The sequence below is a fragment of the Fusarium oxysporum genome, chromosome IV, assembly GCF_013085055.1.
Source record: "Fusarium oxysporum Fo47 chromosome IV, complete sequence".
In the NCBI taxonomy this organism is placed as follows: Eukaryota; Fungi; Ascomycota; class Sordariomycetes; order Hypocreales; family Nectriaceae; genus Fusarium; species Fusarium oxysporum.
The window spans coordinates 3,810,927-3,835,024 of NC_072843.1; the positions used below are offsets into that span (position 1 = coordinate 3,810,927).

At 48.5% G+C, this 24,098-nt stretch overlaps 6 protein-coding genes and 1 non-coding gene across 7 annotated transcripts; 4 read left to right on the forward strand and 3 right to left on the reverse strand.

Annotated features, from left to right (window-relative positions):
* Positions 1 to 765: 765 nt before the first annotated feature.
* Positions 766 to 3,087, reverse strand: FOBCDRAFT_221887 (uncharacterized protein). The gene is made up of 6 exons (XM_031178304.3): positions 2,824 to 3,087; positions 2,620 to 2,759; positions 2,230 to 2,570; positions 1,894 to 2,183; positions 1,398 to 1,844; positions 766 to 1,349 (listed from the first exon to the last, which is right to left on the reverse strand). The coding sequence occupies exons 1-6, from the start codon at positions 2,869 to 2,871 to the stop codon at positions 867 to 869; spliced, it is 1,749 nt and encodes a 582-aa protein (XP_031044191.1). The 5' UTR covers positions 2,872 to 3,087; the 3' UTR covers positions 766 to 866.
* Positions 3,088 to 3,529: 442 nt separating this feature from the next.
* FOBCDRAFT_260104 (ABC-2 type transporter-domain-containing protein) lies at positions 3,530 to 8,196 on the forward strand (the record flags this gene model as incomplete). The annotated part of the gene is made up of 6 exons (XM_031178303.2): positions 3,530 to 4,597; positions 4,645 to 6,174; positions 6,223 to 7,161; positions 7,212 to 7,445; positions 7,502 to 7,731; positions 7,782 to 8,196. The coding sequence occupies 6 exons, from the start codon at positions 3,530 to 3,532 to the stop codon at positions 8,194 to 8,196; spliced, it is 4,416 nt and encodes a 1,471-aa protein (XP_031044190.2).
* Positions 8,197 to 13,089: 4,893 nt separating this feature from the next.
* FOBCDRAFT_318743 (amino acid permease/ SLC12A domain-containing protein) lies at positions 13,090 to 15,058 on the forward strand. Its single transcript, XM_031178302.3, has 2 exons — positions 13,090 to 13,727; positions 13,776 to 15,058. Exons 1-2 carry the CDS (start codon positions 13,225 to 13,227, stop codon positions 14,965 to 14,967), a joined length of 1,695 nt encoding a protein of 564 aa, XP_031044189.1. The 5' UTR covers positions 13,090 to 13,224; the 3' UTR covers positions 14,968 to 15,058.
* Positions 15,059 to 15,469: 411 nt separating this feature from the next.
* Positions 15,470 to 16,987, reverse strand: FOBCDRAFT_260106 (uncharacterized protein; the record flags this gene model as incomplete). The annotated part of the gene is made up of 5 exons (XM_031178301.2): positions 15,470 to 15,994; positions 16,042 to 16,163; positions 16,215 to 16,251; positions 16,300 to 16,422; positions 16,472 to 16,987. The coding sequence occupies 5 exons, from the start codon at positions 16,985 to 16,987 to the stop codon at positions 15,470 to 15,472; spliced, it is 1,323 nt and encodes a 440-aa protein (XP_031044188.2).
* A 1,659-nt stretch (positions 16,988 to 18,646) lies between these two features.
* Positions 18,647 to 20,957, forward strand: FOBCDRAFT_239261 (calcineurin-dependent; the record flags this gene model as incomplete). Its single annotated transcript, XM_059610242.1, has 7 exons — positions 18,647 to 18,694; positions 19,198 to 19,406; positions 19,574 to 19,835; positions 19,887 to 20,084; positions 20,132 to 20,446; positions 20,508 to 20,618; positions 20,781 to 20,957. The coding sequence occupies 7 exons, from the start codon at positions 18,647 to 18,649 to the stop codon at positions 20,955 to 20,957; spliced, it is 1,320 nt and encodes a 439-aa protein (XP_059467107.1).
* A 1,611-nt stretch (positions 20,958 to 22,568) lies between these two features.
* Positions 22,569 to 23,156, forward strand: FOBCDRAFT_200659 (uncharacterized protein; the record flags this gene model as incomplete). The annotated part of the gene is made up of 2 exons (XM_059608973.1): positions 22,569 to 22,615; positions 22,718 to 23,156. The coding sequence occupies 2 exons, from the start codon at positions 22,569 to 22,571 to the stop codon at positions 23,154 to 23,156; spliced, it is 486 nt and encodes a 161-aa protein (XP_059464733.1).
* An 853-nt stretch (positions 23,157 to 24,009) lies between these two features.
* On the reverse strand, positions 24,010 to 24,081 carry FOBCDRAFT_t105. Its single transcript has one exon. It is a non-coding gene; the product is annotated as a tRNA-Gly (tRNA).
* Between the last annotated feature and the right edge of the window lie 17 nt (positions 24,082 to 24,098).

Here is a 24,098-nt window from a genome sequence, read left to right on the forward strand (position 1 = left end):
CTCACAAGACACTCAAACATCTCATCCCTATCCTCGCCTCAGGAAACCGAAACCACTCGCCTCTACATCTCGAGGCCACTTAGTGGTTCGAAGTATCTGAAGATCATCTTAGGTTCCTTAAGGAAGAGTTCAGGGCGAGACCTAACGTCTCTTTCACTAACGTGTCTAATCTTGGTAAGGCCACCCATTTCCTCATCTCTGTTCCTCCCCTTCTTCCCTTCACATCTTGAGACTATTCATTTCAACATCCCGGGACCAATCATCTCATGATATCGAAACCACTTGTTTCATTATCCCCAAACTAACCATCTCAACTCACCAGAGAGCCATCCTCGCTTCAGCATTCCAAAACCAGCCATCTCATCAGTCCCTGACCCCCTTATTCAGAATGTGCAACTGGAACATCTATCTCTGGAAGTGCAACTGCTGGACCCTAGCCATCAAAGAGCCCTGCCACTTTCGCCGCCAGCAGAAAACAGCCAACTGCAACCAGATCCAACAGGTCAAGAAAGAATGGGTTCACATTCAGGATAAACCATGCGTGAACCACCGAGCGAACGCAAGTCTCTATGTCAATGGGCCGACTGCGAAGTGGGAGGATATAGAATCCACTGCTTATCAGAGTGCGAAGAGTCTTGCTGAAAGGGGAGAGTTTCCCGACTTTGTTGAATAGAGCGGTTACTTGGCTAGTTATCTGATATATGGTCGGCCCATTCTTGGGCTTTTGTGAAAGAAAGGTTGGCTATGTTTTTGCCATGATGGAATGGGATTAGTATTAATATCTTTATTATTATCATTAATCCATAGACCTTTCCTCCGCTCTTGAATACTTACTATGGTATAATTTCGTCCTAGCATGGAAGTATTCATCCCCTCGGAGTCTGATTCTCCAATTTCTTCCGTATCTCCTCATTAATGCTCTGCATAGCCTTCACCAAAGGCATAACATCCCTATTCCCTCGACACAGTAAGGTCGATTGATCGCTCAGCCGTTCAAGTGCTTTGATATCTGCCATATAAGAGCGAGGATCTTCAGCTCGCAGTATCGTATTAGCCAGATAGGCAAACGCGACGAAGCATCTGTATGCACCGAACAACGCTGTCATTGTTACTCCGTAAGGGTATATCACCAGTAACCGATTGAGAGCTGCGATTAGACGGCGAGCTGCGTCTTCCACTATGGGAGAGTCTGGAATGTCCAAATCTGTTGTTGGAGGTCTTGGAGAAGTTGAGTTGAGGAGAGCCATCTTACGAAACATGTAGATGATGGAAGTGTAGCCTGTCAAGATAACATCCGCTACCACCCAGATGTCTTGTTCGTTATCTTGAGCACCTTCTAGCCATTCAATCTGTTATGAGTCAGTACGAGCGCTTGCTGTGGCAGTACAGTGTCTTACCAGCTGCCACTCAGTAAAGATCTGTTGCATCTCGCGACAAAGGTCTTCCGTCTTAGCTACAATCTCAGGCTTGGTGGTGTTTTCCGGGTCATCGAGCATAGCGAAGAATCGAGCGATTACGAGACTGACCCTTGAACTGGCCAAGAATGCGATCGTCTGCATGCCTTGCGGCAGAGGGTCCGAATCAGGGTCCAGCCATGGTAGATTGACTTTCCATATGTCGTTGGTGATAACTGGAGGGGTATTGAGGATGAGTCGGTAGAAGAGATCAATCTGGATGACTTCCCAGAATCCCCTTCTCTCATTATCGCATTTGGCCTCACTGAAAAACGTGTTGTTTTCATCTGAGTCTAGCTTGTGAAGGTTGAGAGTCTGGCAATATTCGCACGCATGTTTAAACATCTTCCAAGCAAGATCATAATCGAAGAACTCAGCAGCCACGCGACTCTAGAAAATATGGTTAGATCACATGAGATAAGTGGTGATAGAGACGTACCGTAAAAAGAGCGGCGATTAGATCTGTCATGGTCCCTGATGCTTCTCGCTCCCAGCTGGGTACTGCACGCAAACATCCCAAGTAGCTCGAGTTCATGTACCCAAGACTCGAGGTCGAAGCAACGTTGCTCGCTTTTAGACTGCAGCCATGATACATTATGCTGTAGTATATAACGAGAATGACCGGATCAACGTGGATGTGTGGTAGATTGATGATGTCGGGAATCAAGTCGATGATGCGTCTGTCCAATAAGCCTAGGAACATACAAGCAGGCATGTGCTGAAAGTAGTCTAACAACGTCAGCCAACATCGATGATTGCATAGGAGAAGACGTACTGGCAACCCAAGTCTTGGCCAAGTCTGTGGGTATGTCTATCGAACTGGTAATGGCTGTCGAGCCAAACGACCTCTTCCTCAGCTCCTGAACTTGGTCGACTGCATCCTTCAGAACAGTCATAGCATCCATCTCACGGTCAGGATTATGAGGCGTCAGAGCACTGGATTCATGACCAGTAGTGCTGAAAGCCACCGGCGAGGAGGACACCTCTGAGCCATCTCCAGAGGGTGTTGGTATCGATTGGCCGTTGGTGGATGGAGGCCCAGCCACAGTTTGTGCCTCAAGCCGTTGTAGGCGATCAAGGATAGTAGACAGAGCAGCATTGGAGCCATCCGCCGAGCTGAAAGAGTCAATGACCAATACTCAGTGCCAGAAACAAGACTACTCACAGGGCTGGGTCGATCAATGGCCGCGCAGACCTCCTCTTGACCCGGACAGGATACACACATTCTAGATCATTTGGCTTGCAGCGACCACACTGTGGCATAACACGATTGCATCGGACTTTGCGTTCCTTGCATCTCTTGCACTGGAGTCATATTAGATACGGCTCGGAGTCATGTTCAGCTCGACAATTGAGAAAGGGAGCTTACAGAAAGACGATTGAGTTGTTCCGATCCGGTTACTCCGGAGGACGACATGTCGAAGAGCCTCAAGATCAATTGACAGAAAAGTCCGAGATGAATCTGGTATGATAGTTCCAAGATCAGACGATGGCGGAGATTCGGTCTTATCTACCCCCGCAGTCGGGTACAGAACAATACGAAGAAAACCAGTACGTAAAACCACACTATCAAAAAGAACAATACAAAGCCACAGGGGTGCAGTAAACTCAAAATGGACTGTGTTTGCCCAGGTTCTGGGTGATGGACGGTATGGATACAAAGACACGAGCGAACGCCACTTACCACTTTAAGTATATTTACGAGAAAGCTTGGCATGGAAGAGTCCGAAAGTCCGTGCCAAGTCTGGGGTTCTCACCTGGAGCATCGGACTTTCAAAGTCCGAATTGCTTCAATGATCCACAGACTGTGGGAATGCCCAGACGGGCCAACATGGGGCTTATGGGGTTGTATAAGTTAATTTTCTTTGTGTTTGACTCATATTTCATCAAATAAATACCCAATTCTTTGCTGAAATGTTCCTCTCTCAAACATCTTCACGCTCTTCAAGCTTTAACAGTTCTTCAATCACCGGCTAAGCCATCTTTGGTCCTGAATCTTCAACTTGAGCCTCATTATCATTCATATACACCAGAGGTATCACCAATTAGAAGAAAATCTTGAAACATCGTTCAACATGGCAGCCAGCCCACAGTTCAGCTCTGGGGCTGGTACCCCCAAGGGATTCTACCACAACGACATCGGTTCAACGTGCTCAACACACGTCTACACTGAGAAGAACACTGAAGTTGCCATGAGTGAAGACGACGAATATCAAAACAATGAAGAAGTCGTACAACTGGCTCGGGAACTCACCAGGCGATCAAGTGCTGCACCAGGGACTCTATTCCCCCAAGCAAGTGGCCCATTAAACCCCAGCAGTTCAAGCTTTAATGCGAAAAAATGGGCAAAGGCATTCTACGACCTGCGAACTGATACGTCTGAAGGAAACCCGCCGAGAACGACTGGTGTGGCCTTTCGAAACTTGAACGTATTTGGCTTTGGATCAGATACAGACTTCCAGAAGAGTGTGGGCAACATCTTCCTTGAGGCTGGTACCATGGTCAAGAAACTTTTGCACGATAAGCAAAGACGTGTCGATATCCTGCAGAGCTTGGAGGGCGTTGTTCAGAGCGGAGAGATGCTGGCTGTGCTTGGTCCTCCAGGTTCAGGCTGTTCGACATTTCTCAAGACTATTGCCGGCGACACACACGGCTTCCATATCGACGATGCATCTGAGATCAACTACTCCGGCATTCGACCCGAAGAAATGCGCTCAGCGTTTCGCGGCGAGGCCATTTACACAGCTGAAGTTGACCATCACTTTGCGCATCTCACAGTAGGCGACACACTCTACTTCGCCGCCCGAGCTCGCTGCCCGAAGAATATCCCAGAGGGTATTTCCCGACGTGAATATGCAGAGCATTTACGAGATGTGACCATGGCCATGTTTGGTATTTCTCATACGAAGAATACCCGCGTGGGCGACGACTTTGTGAGGGGTGTTAGTGGAGGCGAGAGGAAACGAGTGACGATTGCAGAGGCAGCATTGAGCTATTCGCCGCTTCAATGTTGGGACAATAGCACCAGAGGTCTTGATAGTGCTAACGCGCTTGAATTCTGCCGGACTTTGAGAACACAGGCTGATGTTATGGGGTGTACTTCTGCTGTGGCCATTTACCAAGCGTCTCAGGATGCCTACGATGTGAGTTTCGAGTAAGTATCTTGATGGACTTCAACTGACCATTGCAGGTATTCGATAAAGTACTCGTGTTATACCAAGGACGGCAAATCTTCTTTGGCAAGACGAAAGAAGCAAAGGCCTATTTCGAAGGCCTAGGCTTCGTCTGTCCCGAACAGCAAACCACAGCCGATTTCTTAACCTCCATGACTAGCCATCAGGAACGAATCATCCGCGAAGGATACGAAGGCAAAGCTCCCCGATCACCAGATGAGTTCGCGCAAGCTTGGAAAGACAGTGCCCATCGACAGCATCTCCTCACTGAGATGGATGAGTATATCGAGCGACATCCCTTTGGAGGCGAACATTACGAAAAGTTCGTCGACTCAAGGAAGAGAGATCAGTCCAAGTCTCAGCGCATAAAATCACCGTTTACCTTATCGTACATGGAGCAGATGAGACTTACACTGGGTCGAAGCTGGGTGATGCTCAAAGCTGATCCTAGCGTAACGGTGACTCTTTTGCTCTGCAATCTTGTCGAATCTCTCGTTATCGGAAGTATCTTCTACAATCTACCCGAAGACACAGGAGCTTTCCTCAAGCGTGGACTACTAATCTTCTTCATTCTTTTGATGAATGCTTACAACAACGTCTTGGAGATCATGACCCTCTACGCCAAACGAAACATCGTTGAGAAACACGCGCGCTATGCTCTGTATCATCCAAGTGCAGAGGCTCTTTCATCCATGGTCGTAGACTTGCCGTACAAGATCTTCAACACCATCATGATGAATACGACAATGTACTGGATGGGAAACCTTCGTCAAGACGCCGGGCACTTTTTCTTCTTCCTCCTGGTATCCTTTGTGACGACGTTGAGCTTCTCAATGCTCTTCCGTCTCATTGCATCCCTCACCAAGACCATCGCTGCGGCCTTGGCTCGAGCCTCTATTCTGTTACTCATCATCGCTCTCTACACCGGCTATGCAATCCCACCTCAGTACATGCCTGTTTGGCTTGGATGGATCCGCTGGATCAACCCGACTTTCTACGGCCTCGAAAGCCTTTTCATCAACGAGTTCGGCGGTAGGAACTATCCTTGTTCCAACTTTGTGCCCAGTGGGCCTGACTACAGCAACATTTTGTCATTTTCGCAGGCTTGTGCTGTTCAAGGTTCTGTACCGGGGGAGAACTTTGTTCGAGGATCTGCATACCTTGCCTCAGCATATGGCTACGTTGACTCTCACAAGTGGCGCGACTTCGCTGTTGTCATCGCCTTCACGATTCTGTTCATGGGACTGCACTTGATAGCTACTGAGACGATCGCTTCTGAACGTTCCAAGGGCGAGGTTCTCGTGTTTACCCGCAAGGAGATGAAGAAGCATGCCAACAAGACCCTCAGTGATGAGGAGACGGGCAAAGCCAGTGGTACACAGCTCGCAAGTGGTAACGGCATCGACGAGGTTACAGACGTTGAGGAGCAGACCTCGATATTCCACTGGAGGAATGTCTGCTATGATGTAAAGATCAAAGGAGAAACTCGACGAATTCTGGATCATGTTGACGGTTGGGTGAAGCCGGGTACCCTGACTGCTCTGATGGTAAGTGACGAACCACACCCAAATGAATACGTACTAACGTAGTAATAGGGTGCGTCCGGCGCTGGTAAGACCACATTACTGGACGTCCTCGCAAGCCGAGTCACAATGGGCGTCGTAACAGGCCAGATGCTCGTCGATGGAAAATTACGAGACGAATCCTTCCAACGCAAGACCGGTTACGTTCAGCAACAAGACCTTCACGTCCACACCCAAACAGTTCGCGAGGCCCTCAACTTCAGCGCTCTTCTTCGTCAACCAGCCAGATATACACGACAGGAGAAGCTCGATTATGTGGACACCGTGATCAGTCTTCTTGACATGCAGGAATACTCCGATGCTATCATCGGCATACCAGGCGAAGGACTCAATGTGGAGCAACGAAAGCGATTGACGATTGGCGTTGAGTTAGCTGCTCGGCCTCAATTGTTGTTGTTCCTGGATGAACCGACTTCTGGACTTGATAGTCAAACGTCTTGGTCTATCTGCAACTTGATGCAGAAGCTTACCAACAACGGCCAGGCTATCCTCTGCACGATCCATCAACCTTCAGCTATGCTGTTTCAACGCTTTGACCGACTGCTGTTGTTGTCTCGCGGTAAAACCATTTACTTTGGTGATATTGGTAGGAACTCGAAGGTTTTGGTTGACTACTTTGTTCGCAATGGAGCACCGAAGTGTCCAGTTGGTGTCAATCCCGCTGAGTACATGCTTGAGGTCATTGGAGCTGCTCCGGGAGCTCATACAGAGATCGATTGGCCTGAGGTTTGGAGCAAATCGCGCGAGCATGAGAATGTTCAACAGGAGCTTGAGCGATTGGCAGCCGAAGGAGATACCCTTGTTGGGTCAGGCACTCATGATGGAACTGAGTACAACGAGTTTGCTGCTACATCGCACATGCAGTACACACAGGTCACCAAGCGACTGTTTCAACAGTACTGGAGAAGTCCTGGATACATCTACTCCAAGGTCATCCTGTCTGCGGGCGCAGTAAGTATTCCCTACCGCATATACGAGACTGCCACTGATCATGGAAACAGTCTCTCTTCATCGGACTATCGTTCCTAAATGGCCAAAACACCGAACGTGGTCTCCAGAACCAAATGTTTGGTGTCCTAATGTTCCTCACGATCTTCACCCAAGTTGTCCAGCAGATGCTTCCCGACTACGTCGCCCAACGCACCATGTACGAAGCGCGGGAGCGGCCATCGAAGACCTACTCTTGGAAGGCATTTATGGTTTCTACAATTCTGGTAGAAGCAGTATGGAACTCGGTAAGACTCCACTGCGTACTCAATATGTGGGAGATTTGTAGCTAACAGTAGCGTAGCTCATGGCTGTACTATCTTTTGTTTGCTGGTATTTCCCAACAGGCCTGTACCGCAACGGCTATGCGACTGATGCTACGGATGCACGAAATGCAACTGTTTTTCTGTTTGTGTGGATGTTCTTCATGTTCACCAGCACGTTTGCGCATATGATCATCGCGGGCTTCGAGACTGCTGAAGTTGCCGGCGGTCTCGTTACTCTGATCATGATCATGATGTTTTCCTTTTGCGGGTGAGTCACTCTAAGCCGATTCCTTGTACCTATCACTAATACTGTGTCAGTATCCTTGCGTCACCAGAAGAACTCCCCGGCTTCTGGATCTTCATGTACCGCGCTTCACCCTTCACATACGTCGTAGAAGGTCTAATGGGTACATCAATGGCCAACGCCGACGCAGGGTGCGAAAACAACGAACTGATCACCTTCACTGCACCCAACGGTACAACATGCGGTGAATACATGAAGTCGTACCTGTCCAACGTAGGCGGCTACATCGTCAACACTGCTGCGACAGAGTGTCAGTACTGCACTATCTCAGACACCAACACATTTCTGGAGAGTAAGAGCATGAGCTATGGTAATCGATGGAGGGATTTCGGACTTCTTTGGGTCTATTGTGTGTTTAACATTGCGGCGGCGTTTGGGATCTATTGGGTTGTTCGTGTGCCCAAGAATAAAAAGGCGAAGAAGGATTAGATGGAGTGTACCATACCAAAACCGGTGTTGGGGATGTTAGATAGAGCGTTTTTCAGGTACATAGATTTCGGGATCGAGATGCTGCTGAGTTGGTTGAACTGCAGAGCTCTTCTGGCTATAATATTGAACATATTGATGAAACGATTTCATGCGCCGATGGTTTCAGGTCCCGTTGTCCCTTGCATCAACAAAATTAGCATACAGAACAGGTAGGTATACGGTGTTTGATGCGACATAAGCATTATCACCATGCGATCTGTGTGAAAGCGAATGGATGGAATGGATAGAATAGCTGGATAGCTATCTTGAGTGCATAGCAATGATAGAGGCACTCTATATTCAGACATAATGGAATGAAGATAGAAGTAGGAGTTGAAATCTCTCAGAGGCATGGACTGAGCATTGGTGGTAGGGAGGAAAGTTTGCGAGGTAGTCAGGAATCAAGAGCGTTGAAGCACTCAAGATTGCCAGGGCGATCTGAGCGATAGCACACCTCACAGATCCATCGGCATTGATAGTGTCCGGTGCCTTGATGAACAATTACTCTCGTATTCTGCCCAAATCGCCAATTCTTTCCCTCCCTTGCCTCTGGTATCTTTGCCACGAATGTCTCACGCCAAGAGTCCAGAACACTCGACTGATTAAGAGCAATATACAAAGCCTAGCACCCTATCTCTACCAACAAAGAACTGTGTTTTACTCCAATTGACCGAGATCTCATTCAGGTAACCACAAGTAGCTAAACATATGCACTCGCCCAAAGAGCACTGGCTCTAGCCGCCACAAATCGTCGATCAAAGACCTGTCCAGAACGTGGCAACTCCGCCTATCGAACCCAAAAGGTGCTGTCTAGTCTCGATTTGATACCGGGTGAGGCTCCAAGATAGCTCTAATGCATAGCGTTGGCTTGCTGTCATGATTGGAGCTGCTTTAATGCTCGGGACGGAGATGCGAGAGGAGAGGCTCTTTTCGACCACATTGGAGAGCTACCGTTCCGACGATCACGCTGATCATTACTTAGAGAATCAACAGTAATATCTTTGTGACCAGATTATTGAAGCTTGTTTATCGGCAATTGCGAAATCGATTGCCAAGACTGGATCTGCATGTGTGTCAAGTGTAGACGCTTTACCGGTGTGTTGGTATCTTTACCCAAGTGGTTCCGTGACATTCAACTTGCATACATGATTCCATCGTACTACTCTCTTGCCCCTTCCGAGGACTGAGGTCGAGCAATTGGCCACAATTATGCTTCGTATCTCCCAGGCCTGACAGCCTCAAGCCTGGTAAGCATAGACACTGTCGCCTATCCCTCGAGGCCCAAATGATCACATTAACTCAGGTCCCCTGGATACATCTGGCTAAACTTGCCTTGAAACGAGTGCTCAAATCACTTTGAAGACATAGTCACCGTTGCCCCTGCGTGGTTCAACAGTAGCTGTCAATGTGGAGATGACTACTCCGCCTCCTTTGACATAGACGTCACTCTATTCCGTCGCGTAATAGGCAGTATCCACAAGCTATCGTGTAAGTCATTAAGCGATATCAACAAGCTCATCTCGGTGGGCCACGGCCCAGTTCTGCCTCCACACAAGACCCTGAAGCCTCCGCCTGAATCCGGGGAAGGCCAAGGTCGTAAGACGAGTCAAGTATGGACTTTCACTTGAGGATCAAGACCCTGCTTGTAAGCGGAGCGTTGTCCACGTTGCCCTTCTTGTAGCGACTGTTTCGTTGATGCTATGGCAGTATTAGACGGAGGCCCACATGAACTAACGAGATGCCATGAGGACAGCCTGGTCCAAGAACGAGCTGAATACTCTAGATACGTAAGTGCTGACCTTGCTCATGCCCCTGCAAGGTGTCAACTCGACGCGGGGGAGCATTGCGGATAGCTATCAAGCTTCACAGGCCCACCGAACTAACCACGCAGATAGACACATCGCTTTTTACCAGTGTTGGTAATATCGCCGCTGTGAATAGTTGGAGTGTCAATGCCGAGTCTGGAGGTATCTCGGCATGAGAACATGGCGTCATATCATTATCAACCAGCGCTTGTGGCTGACAGTAATTCCCCTGAAGATAAGCTTGGGGTTGTTTAGAGCCATGTCACAAATGGCACAGCACTGCGAGAGCTAGGGATGGGGATATCGTCGTAAGTTAACGCGGAGTCGATGCCGTTAGCCCGCCGGTGGGGGGAAATACACCATGACCTCGCTAGTTCTTTCCCATAGTAAACATGTTATCCTCAAGCTATATGAGCTGTTGTTCATACTCTGGCCTATCCTCCAGGGCGGCGAAGGATGAAGCTCGGGCTGTTGAAGTGGTTGCAGCACAGATCAACAAAGTCCTACGACATGAACCTCCACGGTATCATATCGAATAGGCCAACTGATGACATTTCTCATGAAGCCGAAGTAGAGCTAATAGCTCCCTAGACGGCGTTGGAGAAGCCGACATGGTGTATACAGTCTAACTTAGTATCTCGGGAACGGCTCGGCTAGCGACAATCGTCCCGGACAACTTCCTCCTCAGGCCATTCCTCTACAGTTGGAGTAAAAAACGAGGCTGAAGTTTGCTTGCATTTCAGCGCGCATAATACCCCATTGGTTCATAGGCGCCCTTTCCCAACGCCTGCATAAGATGGCTTGAGGGAGATCGCCAGTGTCAGAATTGAGGCTCTGAACAGATACAACGACGTTTCTCCAACACAAGCCCACGTTTTTCGAGGAGAGACATTCGTTTTCAGCTATCGAGCTTGGGAGTTAGCACCTCCCTGTTTAGGAATGAAGCTTTGATCTAGGTGCGGCGCGGTACGGGGGTCGGGAGAGAATCCGGTGCAGAGCTCGGGAGTGATCCCGATCATGTGACCTGAGATCCGTGAGAATAGTTGAATATGCTTGTTCGATATCATGTTACTGGTCGTGATTCAAAGGGTCGTGGCTTTCTTTATCATCATTGTGTAATGCTTCAAGGATACTATCGAGTTGAACCTGGACCACCCGAGCTGTTGGGTTCAAGGTAAGTATACAACTAGGTTCAAGCTGACATGGAACTGGAGATAAGTAATGCTCTTACAACTGGACATATGCAAACGGAGAGGCATACAGTCTCTTGGGTTTACTTTAGGAAATGCATACACGATTTGGAATAGGAAATAGACTTGATGGAGGCCCAAGAATTTGCTATCAAAGTCCTCGAGGATCTTCTTAAGAACGGGCCGAACGGACAGATATCGAGGGTTCTTGGGTTAACGAAGCTATACATCAGAGATACTATACTCTGTGAGGCTGAAACAAGTTGATGTCTATGTCTCTTGCTTCATGGACATTCATATACTAACCAGACTCAAATTGTGACTGATTTGCATACCTAATGCAGAGAATAAACAAAGAAGCTCTGATTCTTGAAGTCAATATCAGAGAAGTAGCTAGCAGCTGGATAAGAGCATCACCGAGGACTACTTTCAAGGAGTAGTTGCGAGTATGAAACAGACAGCACTCTCCAAGGAGCATGCGATACTATCAGTGTCACTCGATAGTCTGGTGATCTAAGCCTGACCCAAGCTCCTGGTAATGACTAGCGTGAGGAAATGACACTCAATATTAAGCCCAAACATCATCATCAATGCGTGTTATCGAAAACTAGGGCGTGTCTCGTGTATACTTGCCAACCTCCCACCCCTGCTGACCTCCACTGTCTCCGGAGTGGATATCTCTCGAGTGCCAGGCCAGGCTCCCTAACTAACCCCATAAGCTATAGCGGCCAACTCAGTAACAATTCGCCGCAATCGCAAAGTCAATTAATCGAGCTACAAATGATCCAATGTACTCTGGTCGAAGTAAACGCTCTGATCGGTCAATTTCTCAGTGTTTGCCACGAGCGATAAGTTAGAGTTTACCGTCTCGGCTGGAGAATCCGATTAACTACGGTGTGTGCAGTGATTGGCCAGCGCCGAGAGCTTCTAGATTGCAAACATGGTGGTGTTCTAATTGGAGTCCCTTTGGAGAAACGAAGCGAAGTGGTTGCACGCCTGCGGAGATTCCGTGAGGAGCTGAGCGTGAAAAGAAAGATGGTGGGAAGCTGAGGGGATTGGCCAAGGTACTTATCTTGCAGGGATCGGGATGAGAATCCGAGGACACGGGTAGACTCTGTTTAGACTATACGGCGTACAAGGGAGATGATAAGGGACTGACCTAGGTGAGCCATTTTGTGATACCTTAGATAAGTATCCTATCTATAATGGGGCGCGAACAAGACTATTGAGAGTGTATCCATACGACGGAGAGATATCATCTGTAGATTACCGAGATTCACGTCTTCACAATGAATTACCCTATTCGTAAGTGTCGCAAGTGTTTGTGCCACACCAAAATACGTAGAACAAACCCCTCACTCGTCACATGCGCAACGTCCAAATACACTCCAAGTCTAGACCAGACGTAGGCAGAGTAGCCGGTCCCCCCCAAAAAAAACCCAAACTAACGATTCAAACAAAAAGCCTGGGGGTTAGTGAAGGCTGCAAGATGACAACAGTGAGTGATTTCCCTGACCAATTGCACGACCGCCAAACACACCACAATCCCACGTCTGCACGAGCTAATCGAGTGCCGATACAGGCTTTCCCCAGACCTAAGTCAGTCTTGGTTCGGTGGACCCGAGCTCTTCCCCGTGGGGAAGACCCCGGTCGTTCTTCAGCTCGCTCCAATCTATGCTCTTGGCTGGCTTGGGTGACCCCGACTGCAGGGGCCTGGACCCGTGGGCTAGGGGTGATAGTGGCTAAGCTAACCTGCAAGATAAGCTCTTGTTCCAAGTAACCAACGACACCATGCACGTACTACCCGGGCATGGTTCACTGCCTGTTATCTCTGCCTCTGCTCGACACTATATAAACCGCCATGAATCCACTCAGTCCAGCCTCCTCTTCTCCTCAGACCCTCGTCTCCAGCACTCTTCACCCCTATCCTCTCCAATCCTCCTCAATCCCTATCCCTCTCACAAAGGCTGGCTTGAACCGCCTTTTATTCCACAATGTCAGACGACGAGAAGAGACGAAACTCCGCCTCAAAGGGCAGTGCCGTCGCAGGCGATGCCTCAAGCATTCAATATGTCGACGACCAAGGCATGGGCCATCTCCACCGACGCCTGAACAACCGTCAGATCCAGCTCATCGCCGCTGGTGGTTCCATCGGAACAGCTCTCTTCATCTCCATCGGTGGCGGTCTCGCCAAAGGTGGTCCCGGCAGTCTTCTCATCGCCTTCACCCTCTACTCTCTCGTTCTCGCCCTTGTCAACAACTCGATCGCTGAGATGAACACATACATGCCCGTTGCTGGTGGATTCGTGCGTCTTGCCGGCTACTGGGTCGACGATGCGCTAGGCTTCGTCGCTGGCTGGAACTTCTTCCTCTACGAGGCTCTTATCATTCCCTTCGAGATCACTGCCCTGACCTCTGTCATCTCCTTCTGGAATGCTGATGCGCTTAACGCTGGCCCAACCGCTGGTATCTGCGCTGCAGTCATTGTCTGCTACGGGTAAGCTTGACCTCTTGAGTCAATTGAACTATACTGACCATCTTACAGTCTTCTCAATGTCCTCGCCGTTCGATTCTATGGTGAATCCGAGTTCTGGCTCTCAGGTGGAAAGCTCGTTTTGATCTTCCTCCTCTTCGCCTTCACTTTCGTCACCATGGTCGGCGGAAACCCCCATCACGATGCCTACGGCTTCCGACATTTCTCCAACCCTGGATCATTCACTACATACCTCAGCTCAGGCGACAAGGGCAAATTTGAAGGTTTCCTCGCTGCTCTCTTCACAGCTGCCTTTACCGTTGTCGGCCCCGAGTATATCTCAATGGTCTCAGCTGAGGCTCAACGCCCTACCTTTACCATCAAGAGTGCCTTCAAGACAGTGTACTATCGGTTCTGCATCTTCTTCATCATTGGTGCTCTCGCTGTTGGCATCGTCTGTGCCTACAACGACCCCAAGCTCGTCGACATCTACTTCGGTGCAGGCGGAACTGGCAATGCTGCTTCTTCCCCATATGTCATCGCCATGACTAACCTTGGCATCGATGGTCTCCCTCATCTCGTCAACTTCCTGATCCTCACCTCCATCTTCTCCGCCGGTAACACATACACCTACTGCGCTACCCGAGCTCTCTACTCTTTGGCCATTGAGGGACGCGCCCCTCGATTCCTCCGATACTGCAACAAGTCCGGTATTCCCGTCTACTGCTTCTGTGTCACCATGCTCTTCCCCTTCCTCTCCTTCCTCCAGGTTGCCAACGGTTCCGCCAAGGTTCTCGGCTGGTTGATCAGCATCGTCACTGGTGGCGGTCTCATCACTTTCATGATTATGTCCATCACATTCATCAACTACCACCGCGCCTGTGTCGCCCAGGGCGTCGACCGCAAGACTGAGCGACCGTACTACGGCTACTTCCAGCCTTATGGTGCCTATATCGCCCTCGTTGTCCAATTCGTCATTGTTCTCGTCTACGGATACTACGCTTTCCGACCCAAGTTCGACGTTGAGGTGTTCTTCCAGAACTACTCCATGCAGATCCTCGCTGTCCTCCTCTTCGTTGGCTGGAAGGTCTTTAAGAGGACCAAGTACATCCGACCTCACGAGGTTGACTTGGTTTGGGAGCGACCTATGATTGAGGCGTACGAGGCTACCTTCACTGAGCCTCCTGTTGGCTTCTGGCACGAGATGGGCGAGTTGGTGATGCCTTGCTTCTTCAAGAGAAACAAGAGGACTTCAGAAGTTTGAAGCGGGTGCTTCCATTCTTGTATTTGTTTAGCTTGGACATGACTGGATGATATCACTTGCGAATATAGTTGAATTAACATTGTTAACAACACTTCTCACTCTAATGCTTAATGTGACTTCTAATCTTTCTTTCTCATTCTATGATGCGCAGTTGTTGACGTAGGTCTAAGGTTGAGGGGTTATACGAAGCTTGAAGCCACAATGCAAACGCAAAGAACATACCTCAATATACGCGGGTAGTACACTCCAGTATTTTCACTGCTGCCCCTGAGTAAAAGTTAGTTGTGTTGAGGGCCGACAAACTCCTCGCCACTAATGAGGTGTGTAATTGAAAGATGTCCTGAGGTACGAACAACCAAGCAGATTGACCGAACGACTTATCCTGGTACTGATTTTCCTGCAGATCTTTGCCTGCAGATCTTTGCCTGCAATTGGTGGAATGATTTGGTAGAGAGAATAGTTATACTGATAAAATTGGAAGCGGTCTATGTGATACTCGTGCTCACAACCTTGCGCGAGGTTCCTCCACCGTCTTCTCCCGGCCTTCTATCCTCTCAACAGCCCGTTCAAACGCAGCAACAACATCATGCTCACTAATCCACGAAGGATTCATCCTCTCCTTCACCCGCCGTATCAACTGCTCGTCAGTCTCCGTCGTTGCTCGGTCGATATTAGACTTCTGCCCCGAAATGTTCTTATGGACGATGCCCAAGAGCTTATCCAGATGCGGTTTGCGAGTGGCTTCATATAGCTTAAATACTTGCGCAAGCTGAGCCTTGGTCGGCTTTCCCGTTTGCGCTGACGAAGGAGGCCAAATGTGATCGAGCGAACGGTACAAGGCATATGCATCGTCTATGGCGAGTGAGCCCCCTGCTGCGAAGGATCCGCCGTGGGTGTGAGCTGCGTCGCCAACGAGAGCTACACGGTCGGAGAAGGACCACGTATCGAGAGCTGCGCCGGCGTAATTTGGGAAAAGTTTAACGTAGGGGGTTGCGTCTATAAAGGCTCGTATGGTTGAGTTCCAGTGCTAGATGGTCAGTCAGGGCGAAGGACTTAGGGTGAAGGCTCACGTACTTGGTATAACCTCTTGAACTCTTCGACACTGCCATCTTCATCCCACTTCGCGTCTTGGCCTGGCGATTTAGGGTCTTTCGGATCAGCATGGTAGCCGCCGACGATAGTAAATAGGCCTTTGCCTATGATCATGCATTAGCGACAGCGCTGAAGAAGAGGTACTGGTCTCTTACCTAGGTGCGAATGGAAGAACGTTGTCTCATGGCCAGCCTATTGATTTCTTAGCAACCTATTGGTTCGAGAGTCTTTGGAACTTACCCAGTGAGCTGCGTCCTCGGGATACTCAACATCCTTTAATCTATCGGCATCAAAGACAGCGCGGAAAGCGACCCAGCCTGTCCAGTGCAGTTCATGCTCTGGTACAAACGTCTTGCGGACTTTCTGCCAAAGGTGTCAGCGCTCGACTCCCTCCAGAAATTCTGAAACATACTGATCGAAGACCATCGGCACCAACGACAATATCAGCCGTCGCCGTTGTCCCATCCTCAAAGTAAAGCGTAGCACCCTCATCAGGATCTGCCTTAACATCAACAGTCGTCTTCCCCAGATGAACAATACCCTCTGGTAAATTCTCTAGCAGCGCGTGATGAAGGTGAGCGCGATGAAAACGCGCAGTCGCATGTTTCTTGCTCTGCACGGTATTGTGAACATCATGATCGATGACTTCACCAGTCTTCCAGTGTCGGTATATCATGGGATATCCAGACTTTTGACGCTGTGCAAAGCCTTCGGCCAAGGCATTCTGGACACCAAGACGGTCGAGGGTTCTGAGGCCATTGGGACCCAGAGCTATACTTGCGCCGATTTCTTTAAACTCTGGTGCTCTCTCGTAGACTTGGACGTTGACATTGGGGTGTTTGAGGAGTGCGATTGCTGTGATGAGACCAGCGATGCCACCACCAGCGATCGCTACCTCGAGCTTAAACGAGTCCTTTTGAGCTGACATGATTAGCCTAGAGCTTTGAAGTTATTTCAATTGAAAGAAATGAAAGCATTTTAAGTAGATGAATATCACTAATTTAAGCCATTGTATCTCAATTGAGTCTTACCCCAAGTGTAACTGATCGGGTGAACTCCGACACTGATTCGAGCACGCCATCTTATTCCCCACTAATTCCCTATTTACAAGACGTACTGATTAAAGCAGCCAATGTCAATTAAATATCTCCTTGAGATAGCTGATAATGTCATTTGTGAAGTATATGACGAGGTACCGATGTCGCAAAGGCCAATTTGTAATCTCATTTGCTATCTTACTCAAAGAAAGCCCCTCGTTTGCTCCTCAACGACCCAATACCACGTGAAAACATAAGATCGCAGCCTCCCATTGTAGGAATTGTTTACGCAGCAATAGGCTCCAGGTCCGACAGATCCAAAACCTTCGTCTCATGCAGCTTGTATCCCTCCGTGGCTCCCAAGTACCGACCAGTCTGGAAACTCCAAAGTAAGTCACCGAGAGGAAAGTTAGGGCATGCCTCGATATATCTCAACACTTCACGATCAGTTGCTTCTCCCCAAACTGGCATGCTGGCCAGAGCAAGGTACCATCGGCGATAACACTCATCCTGAAGCTCACCAGCTCTATCCATGGCTTGCTGAGTGGTGAAGCCATTCTTTTTTAGGACTGTGACAAAGTTGTGCTCGATACCTGACTTGATGTCTTTCTTGTACGAGACGATGTCGATGTGGCTACGTTGTGTTAGCAGAGATCTCATGGAGGGAGAGTGTATGTCACTTACATCCAGGCGAGTTCACAGCCTACAGCTATGCATTCCTGAACAGAAGGGTGCTCAAATGCCTCCTGCGACAAGTTTACATTGTGGGCATAGCTGTCAAGAGCATCGTTAACTTCAGCTAGACATGAATAATTGGGTCAAGACTCACGCAATGAGGCTGATGCATGGATATCCACCAACAGTCCTCCTCCGCATTCTGATGTAGTCCTCCTCCGTTCGAGGTTGACCATCTCCATCGCGTGTCGCCTCCACCTGGTGTAAAAGACCATCCAAGTATCGCTTATGCGTGATCTTGAACTGCGTTTGAACATCAGGAGAAGCCCTCTGTATACAGAGGCAAGTAGTAGAGCTCCATAAAGCAGTTCTTTAGGAAGACCAGCCTTCTTAACTCGGTCCCAAATGGTACGGAACAAGTATAGCATGGGATATTGCTCTCTGTCTGGAGTCTCAGTACCGTCTTCTAGAACAGCAAGTGTGTGTCGGATCTCTTTCTCTGCGGCTACTGGGTCTCGGTCAAGTTGACCCTCGTCAAAGTAGAAGATCTAATCATCTACGTCAGTCGGTGCCCTGAAACTTTGGAGTGTCAGGATATCCTGTTGCGTACCCAGTTCAGCCAGTCAACCATGGTCCTAAGTGCTTCTGCATCTGCATGAGAAGCCATGGCCGAGGCGCAGAAACAGAAGTCGGCCTTTCGGTTCTTTTCTGCTTCATGTTTCTCCATCTTCAAATAACTAGATTGTGATCAGAGAACTTCAAGTCCTTCCAAGTGAGGAGGCTTGACTTACTCGGCGATAAAGGCATCGGCAGCTGCTTTGACTTTGAAGTGGTGAGGGTTCACCATAGGCGTTGCAGACATTATTGAACCAAACATGTCAGGAATGCGGACTTCGGTCGGATGGCTCCTTCCATTGACCTTTGTGTCTCCGTTTATAGTCGCAATCATTGTGTTGAAGTTGAAATATACCGTATAGCTAGTCAAGGCGGATGATGAGTTTGTAGTGGTCTGCTCATCTTCAGCACGCGATGCATGTCGACTTTAAATATACCACTATAACAAAAGATTGAGCATTAGCCTCCTCTCATATACCATAGCAGTCTTGGGAGTATAAGCACGAAAAGATACCATTTTGGGATAATCCGCTCTTTGTCAGCCAACGATCTGCAACGCGGCATCCTACGGAGCTGGAAAATTACCCATTCGGGAGACACCTCCCCGATTGAAGACTTGACCACTGGCTTTGTACAAGAGACGGTCTTGTTTAAAAAGACCTGAAATTAAACTGGTAGATGAGAAAGTCAAAGCTATCCTCCTCAATACACCTTCACCATGTCTTCCATCAAGCTCATCATTCCGCGTGAGGCCATGTTCAACACTGGCTTCCTATCAGCACATGGCTGGGCAACCACTTCTACTTCGTAGAACATCCTTTACTATACCGCTGTAGCCTTTGGAGTCTTTGGGTTTTATTGGCTATGCCTTGTATTTTATCGTCTCTTTTTGCATCCCCTTAGAAATGTCCCAGGGCCTAAGGTTGCAGCGGCTACTAGCTGGTATGAGTTCTACCAGGACGTCATTCTCGATGGCCACTACATCAAGGACTATCCTCGACTTCACGAGAAATATGGTAAGTAACAGCGCCCCGGTGTATGTGATTTGGTTACTAATAGGACCTCAGGCCCAATTGTCCGAATGAGTCCCAACAGGGTGCATATCAACGACCCAAACTTCTATCACAAGTGAGTACGCAAACCCTCAAGTAACCGTGATGCGCCACTTACCATTATGGTTTGCCAAGTGTCTACTCTACTGGTACCAAGTTTTTCAAGGAGCCTGCTATGTTCAGATTCGCCGGGGAGCTCGACGCCCTGCCATTTATCATGGATCCAGCCGCACGCAAAGTGCGCCGCGGCATTGTCAACCCTATGTTCTCACCCCGCGCCATCAAAGACTTTTCGCCTCTGGCTCTACAGATCATCAAAGGTGCTCTTAAGAAGATTGGAGACTCGTATGAAACCGGGAAGCCTGTGAGCTTGAAACGACTTGAGTCAAACTTTGCTGTACGACATCCCAACAAGAGTTGAAAGAAAGCATGCTGATAAGAGGATAAGATGGATATCGTTATGAAGCTTTGCTTCGGAAAAGACATGAACTGTACCCAAGGAAAAGAGGCACTCGTCGATTCAATGGTCGCTCTGGCCCATAGCTTCAGTCTCATCAAGCACTTCCCTATGCTTGGAAAGGTCATGCAGTCAGTTCCCACACATGTTTTGGCCTATATCATTCCAGGCTTAGTCGAATTTCGCAACGTCAGTTGACGCACCCTCTTATCGGCAGCAAGGCTAATACCGTGCAGCAATGTGCTCAATGGGCCAACGAAGTGCGCGAGAGACATCAGAATGGTGTCTACGCTGATGAAACTGGCCGTCAAACCGTCTTCGACGCCATCCTCGACGCCGAGCCCGATCGCTCAACTAAAGGACTGGTCGACGAAGCATTTTCACTCGTCATCGGTGGCACCGAGACTACTGTGACAACCATTACCTATGGAGTTTGGTGCATTTTGAAGAATCCCAACGTTGAGAAGAAGATGCTGGAGGAACTCCGCACTGTTGAGACGAACAGTAATGGGCTGATGGAGTGTCAAAATCTGATGAACTTACCTTACCTGGTGAGTACAGGCTCGAAATGCCTGGGGTTTGATGTCGGATGACTGACTGTGAGATCTCTAGACTGCTGTGATTCACGAGACTCTTCGCATATCCTCCCCAGCTCCTGGCATCCTGACACGTCTTGTGCCATCTGGAGGAACAAGATATGGGAACCACTTCCTCCCTGCAGATGTACGTGGTAACACACATTTTACTTGGTATTTAAGACCTTACTGACACGGCCGTCGCTCAGACTTCCGTCTCAACAGCGCAGCGTTTAATCCACTACGACCCAACCTCTTCCCGAAGCCCGAGGCCTTCATGCCCGAACGATGACTCGACAACAGCGACAAGGCCTCCAAGAAGAATCTGATTCCATTCAGCAAAGGGCCGCGTATGTGCGTGGGATTGAACTTGTCTTACATAGAAGCTTATGTCTTCCTCGGGAACCTCATTCGACGATTCGACCTGAGCTTGCATGACAATACGCCTGAGCCACTGAAACTAAGATGGATGACCCTCGGCGATTGACTGTTTAGTTCTGATCGCTGAATGTCACCAAATTCCGCAACCGTTTATTTCAATGACCTCTCCCTTCTAGTGGGCTATCTAGTTGCTAGAACCAATAGGAACCAAACACACAAATAGGCTGAATAAGACCTAAGGGGTCCACACTAGATTTGTACTGACAGCTTTCGGGCAGGCAGTTGATGGTCCGTATGTGCCGTGCCGCTATGATCCATGCATGTTGGCCGCAACGCGTGGATCAGTGCCGTGAAAAAGTTCCAACTGACAGTCAGAGCGCCGCCGACCTGCCAATAAGCAGTGTTTGAATTCAGCAGAGAAACCTCTGAAACGGCCTGGGTCCTCCGCTGCAACGGCCGGGGCGAACGGAGCAACAAGACTGTCCGCAGAATTAACAGTCATCAAGGTCCATTGCAGTCCATGAAGTCAGCATTAGGAGGGGGAGTGAAGCTCGGGCTAAATTATAGAAGTATTCCATTTAGTCTATGATTGAGAGTGAGTATCGAAAGATATCTGGCTAGCTGTCAGCGCGCTAGACCCGCTGGAAGAGGAGCTTCCTGGTAAGAAATCTTCCGAAGTTGAGCTACATTACAAGTGCCAAAAAGGACTGATCTGACGTTAAGTCTATACTAAATTTGCCTAAATCTTGTACAGTCTGTACTTAGTTCGCCTAGCTGTCTTTGTCGCTTTAGGATCCAGGTTTCAATTTTTCCTGCTTTTTCTGGCCCGCAGCCTAGTTAGGGTATTCAACTAGTTCTGGCAGTAGTTGAACGGGCCGGACCGTATCGGCTCCGAGTCCCGGCGCTTAGATTAACATACCAGAACTCACGCCAAGATAACGCTCCAGGACGACACCCTAGGATTGAAGGATCGAAATGCCTACAATATTTCCTGCGACTTACACCTCCGCAAACGTCTTATAGTGGCAAATGGGGTCGCATTTTACCAAATCTCCTCCGATTATGCTTGTTTTATTTTCCTCTGCTTTTGGTCATAAGGGTCCAGTAGGATCTCGGTTCTGCGGCTCTATCTGTGCGGATCTGAATGCCAGTAAATCATGGAGCCATGTGAGGATGCAGGCCCCGACTGTACTGCAGCAAAAGTTCCTTGTCTTGGCGTGAACTATCTCGCTTACATAGCGAAGATGCAATGGCTACTAGAAAGTGCAATAGATTGTTAACTGGCAGAACACCTTGGACGAGAAGAAGCTGAGAAGGAGCAAACAGCCCGCAATGATTATAAATGTTGTGGCTTTGAGACATTCTCACCGTATAAGATATTGGAATGCTGACGATACAGCTTTGCCCCGTGGGGGGGTTCTGTAGTTGCGGCGGAGTGGATAGGGTAGTTTTCGCTTATGTAGATGCATGTTGTCGTATATTCAGTCCTCTCGGGTTACTGGATATGCAGTCATTCTGGGGTACCCTCTAGGGGAGGGGAATCTTAGCAACTACTAGCAACAACAGACATAAAAGTCTGCATATAAGCTCGGTGTTCATAGTGGCATTACAACATATAGTCCCTCTCGTTTCATGGTCAATATGTTCAACACTTGGAAGCAGAACAGCAACACATACGTAGTCCTTCCCACTGGACCACCATTCGAAAAGGCTCAAAATGGGAGGCCTCGACGATTTGCTTGTAATCCCCGCCGTACCAGAAAGGTATGTTTCAGCCGCTACGTAATCTAAGTTCATGCACTAACCTGGTCCAATGTGACAGATACGTTGCACAAGTGAACCTGATGGCTGCAGAATCTGTCGCAGTCGAGACCTGCAGTGCGAATACGGAACCGACAGTGATACCGAGCACAATTTCGGTTCTGTAAAAGGAAGAAGACAGATGAAACAAAAAGAGAGATCTGGGGCACTGATGACCCCCTTCACTGATGGAAAAAATGCTGATGACGACCCTGGAAACTTACAGAGCTCCAGCATGAGTGAGGCTGTCGTTCAGGATCTGGACGTCATGCAATCTGAACTTCACCACACGGAAACAGATTGGTCTGAATTCATGTTTGGATCTCCACAAGACATATTGTCAACTCCTACGAACACTAGAGATTTAAGTCATGACACAACGTTCGATTCGACTGTCAGCATGGACCAAGTCTTGAACTCGCCCGGAAGCTCTCTGACTTCGCCTCCTGTGGAAATCATGCTCGATGACGATCTCTATCCACATGATAGTTTCCCTTTCCCGTAGTCGATGATATCAAATAGTGGAACTTGTCCAACAAGGACAGAACAACTCCATGACCATGGTCCCTCGGACGAAAGGATATCATCTTGTCAATGTTCTACCACTCCCATAGAAACATGGGCGGCCCTCACAATCAACATCTCTTCCAAGCATCCCACATCTCAAAAGTCCATACAGGCTCAAAATTCAGCTATATCAAGGTGTGAAGAGTTGCTTCATTGTTCAAAGTGCTCTTCTCAATCACGGAATGTCATCCTTCATCGACATTTGTGCGAAGCTGCTTGACAGTCTTAAGTTACAGGATCGAGACCTTCAAGCCGACCACCAGCAGCCTAATCACCGACCAGCGGTATATGAGATGGCCAATGACCAGGATGGCGATGCAGACAGTCATGTGAGAAGGAATTTATGGATGTTGAGGATGGGAAGGTTGGGTTGGTTGATAGCAAAGGTGAGTGAATTGTTAGATGGCGATCAGTGGTCTGCTCAAAAGAGACTGCTTCAGGATGTTCAATTGCGATTTACAGGCGTTATGTTTGGCTGGCAGCATTAGGGGGAGATTTTATAGAATAAATATTATAAGCATAAATAGTGCTTTCAGTTAAGTACTTAAGGATGCAAGACCTCGTAGATCAGGGTGTTAAGTAACTTAAATAACAGTTGTCTATAGTTAAAGAAATAAGTTCATGTAATTAATAAAGAAAAAATAAAACAATAAGAATAAGTAGTATTAATATAATTATAAATAATTGCTACAGCGAGCGGTTTTCTGGTGTGGACTAACAAGGCACTATCACTAGGTGGACAGGGGTAGGGGTAATACATCTTACAGGGGTAGACAGATTGGAACCAAAAATGCGACCGAGGGGAATCGAACCCCTCTCTAACGCTTGGAAGGCGTTAATGCTAACCACTACACCACGGTCGCTGGTGATTTGAGGCGAT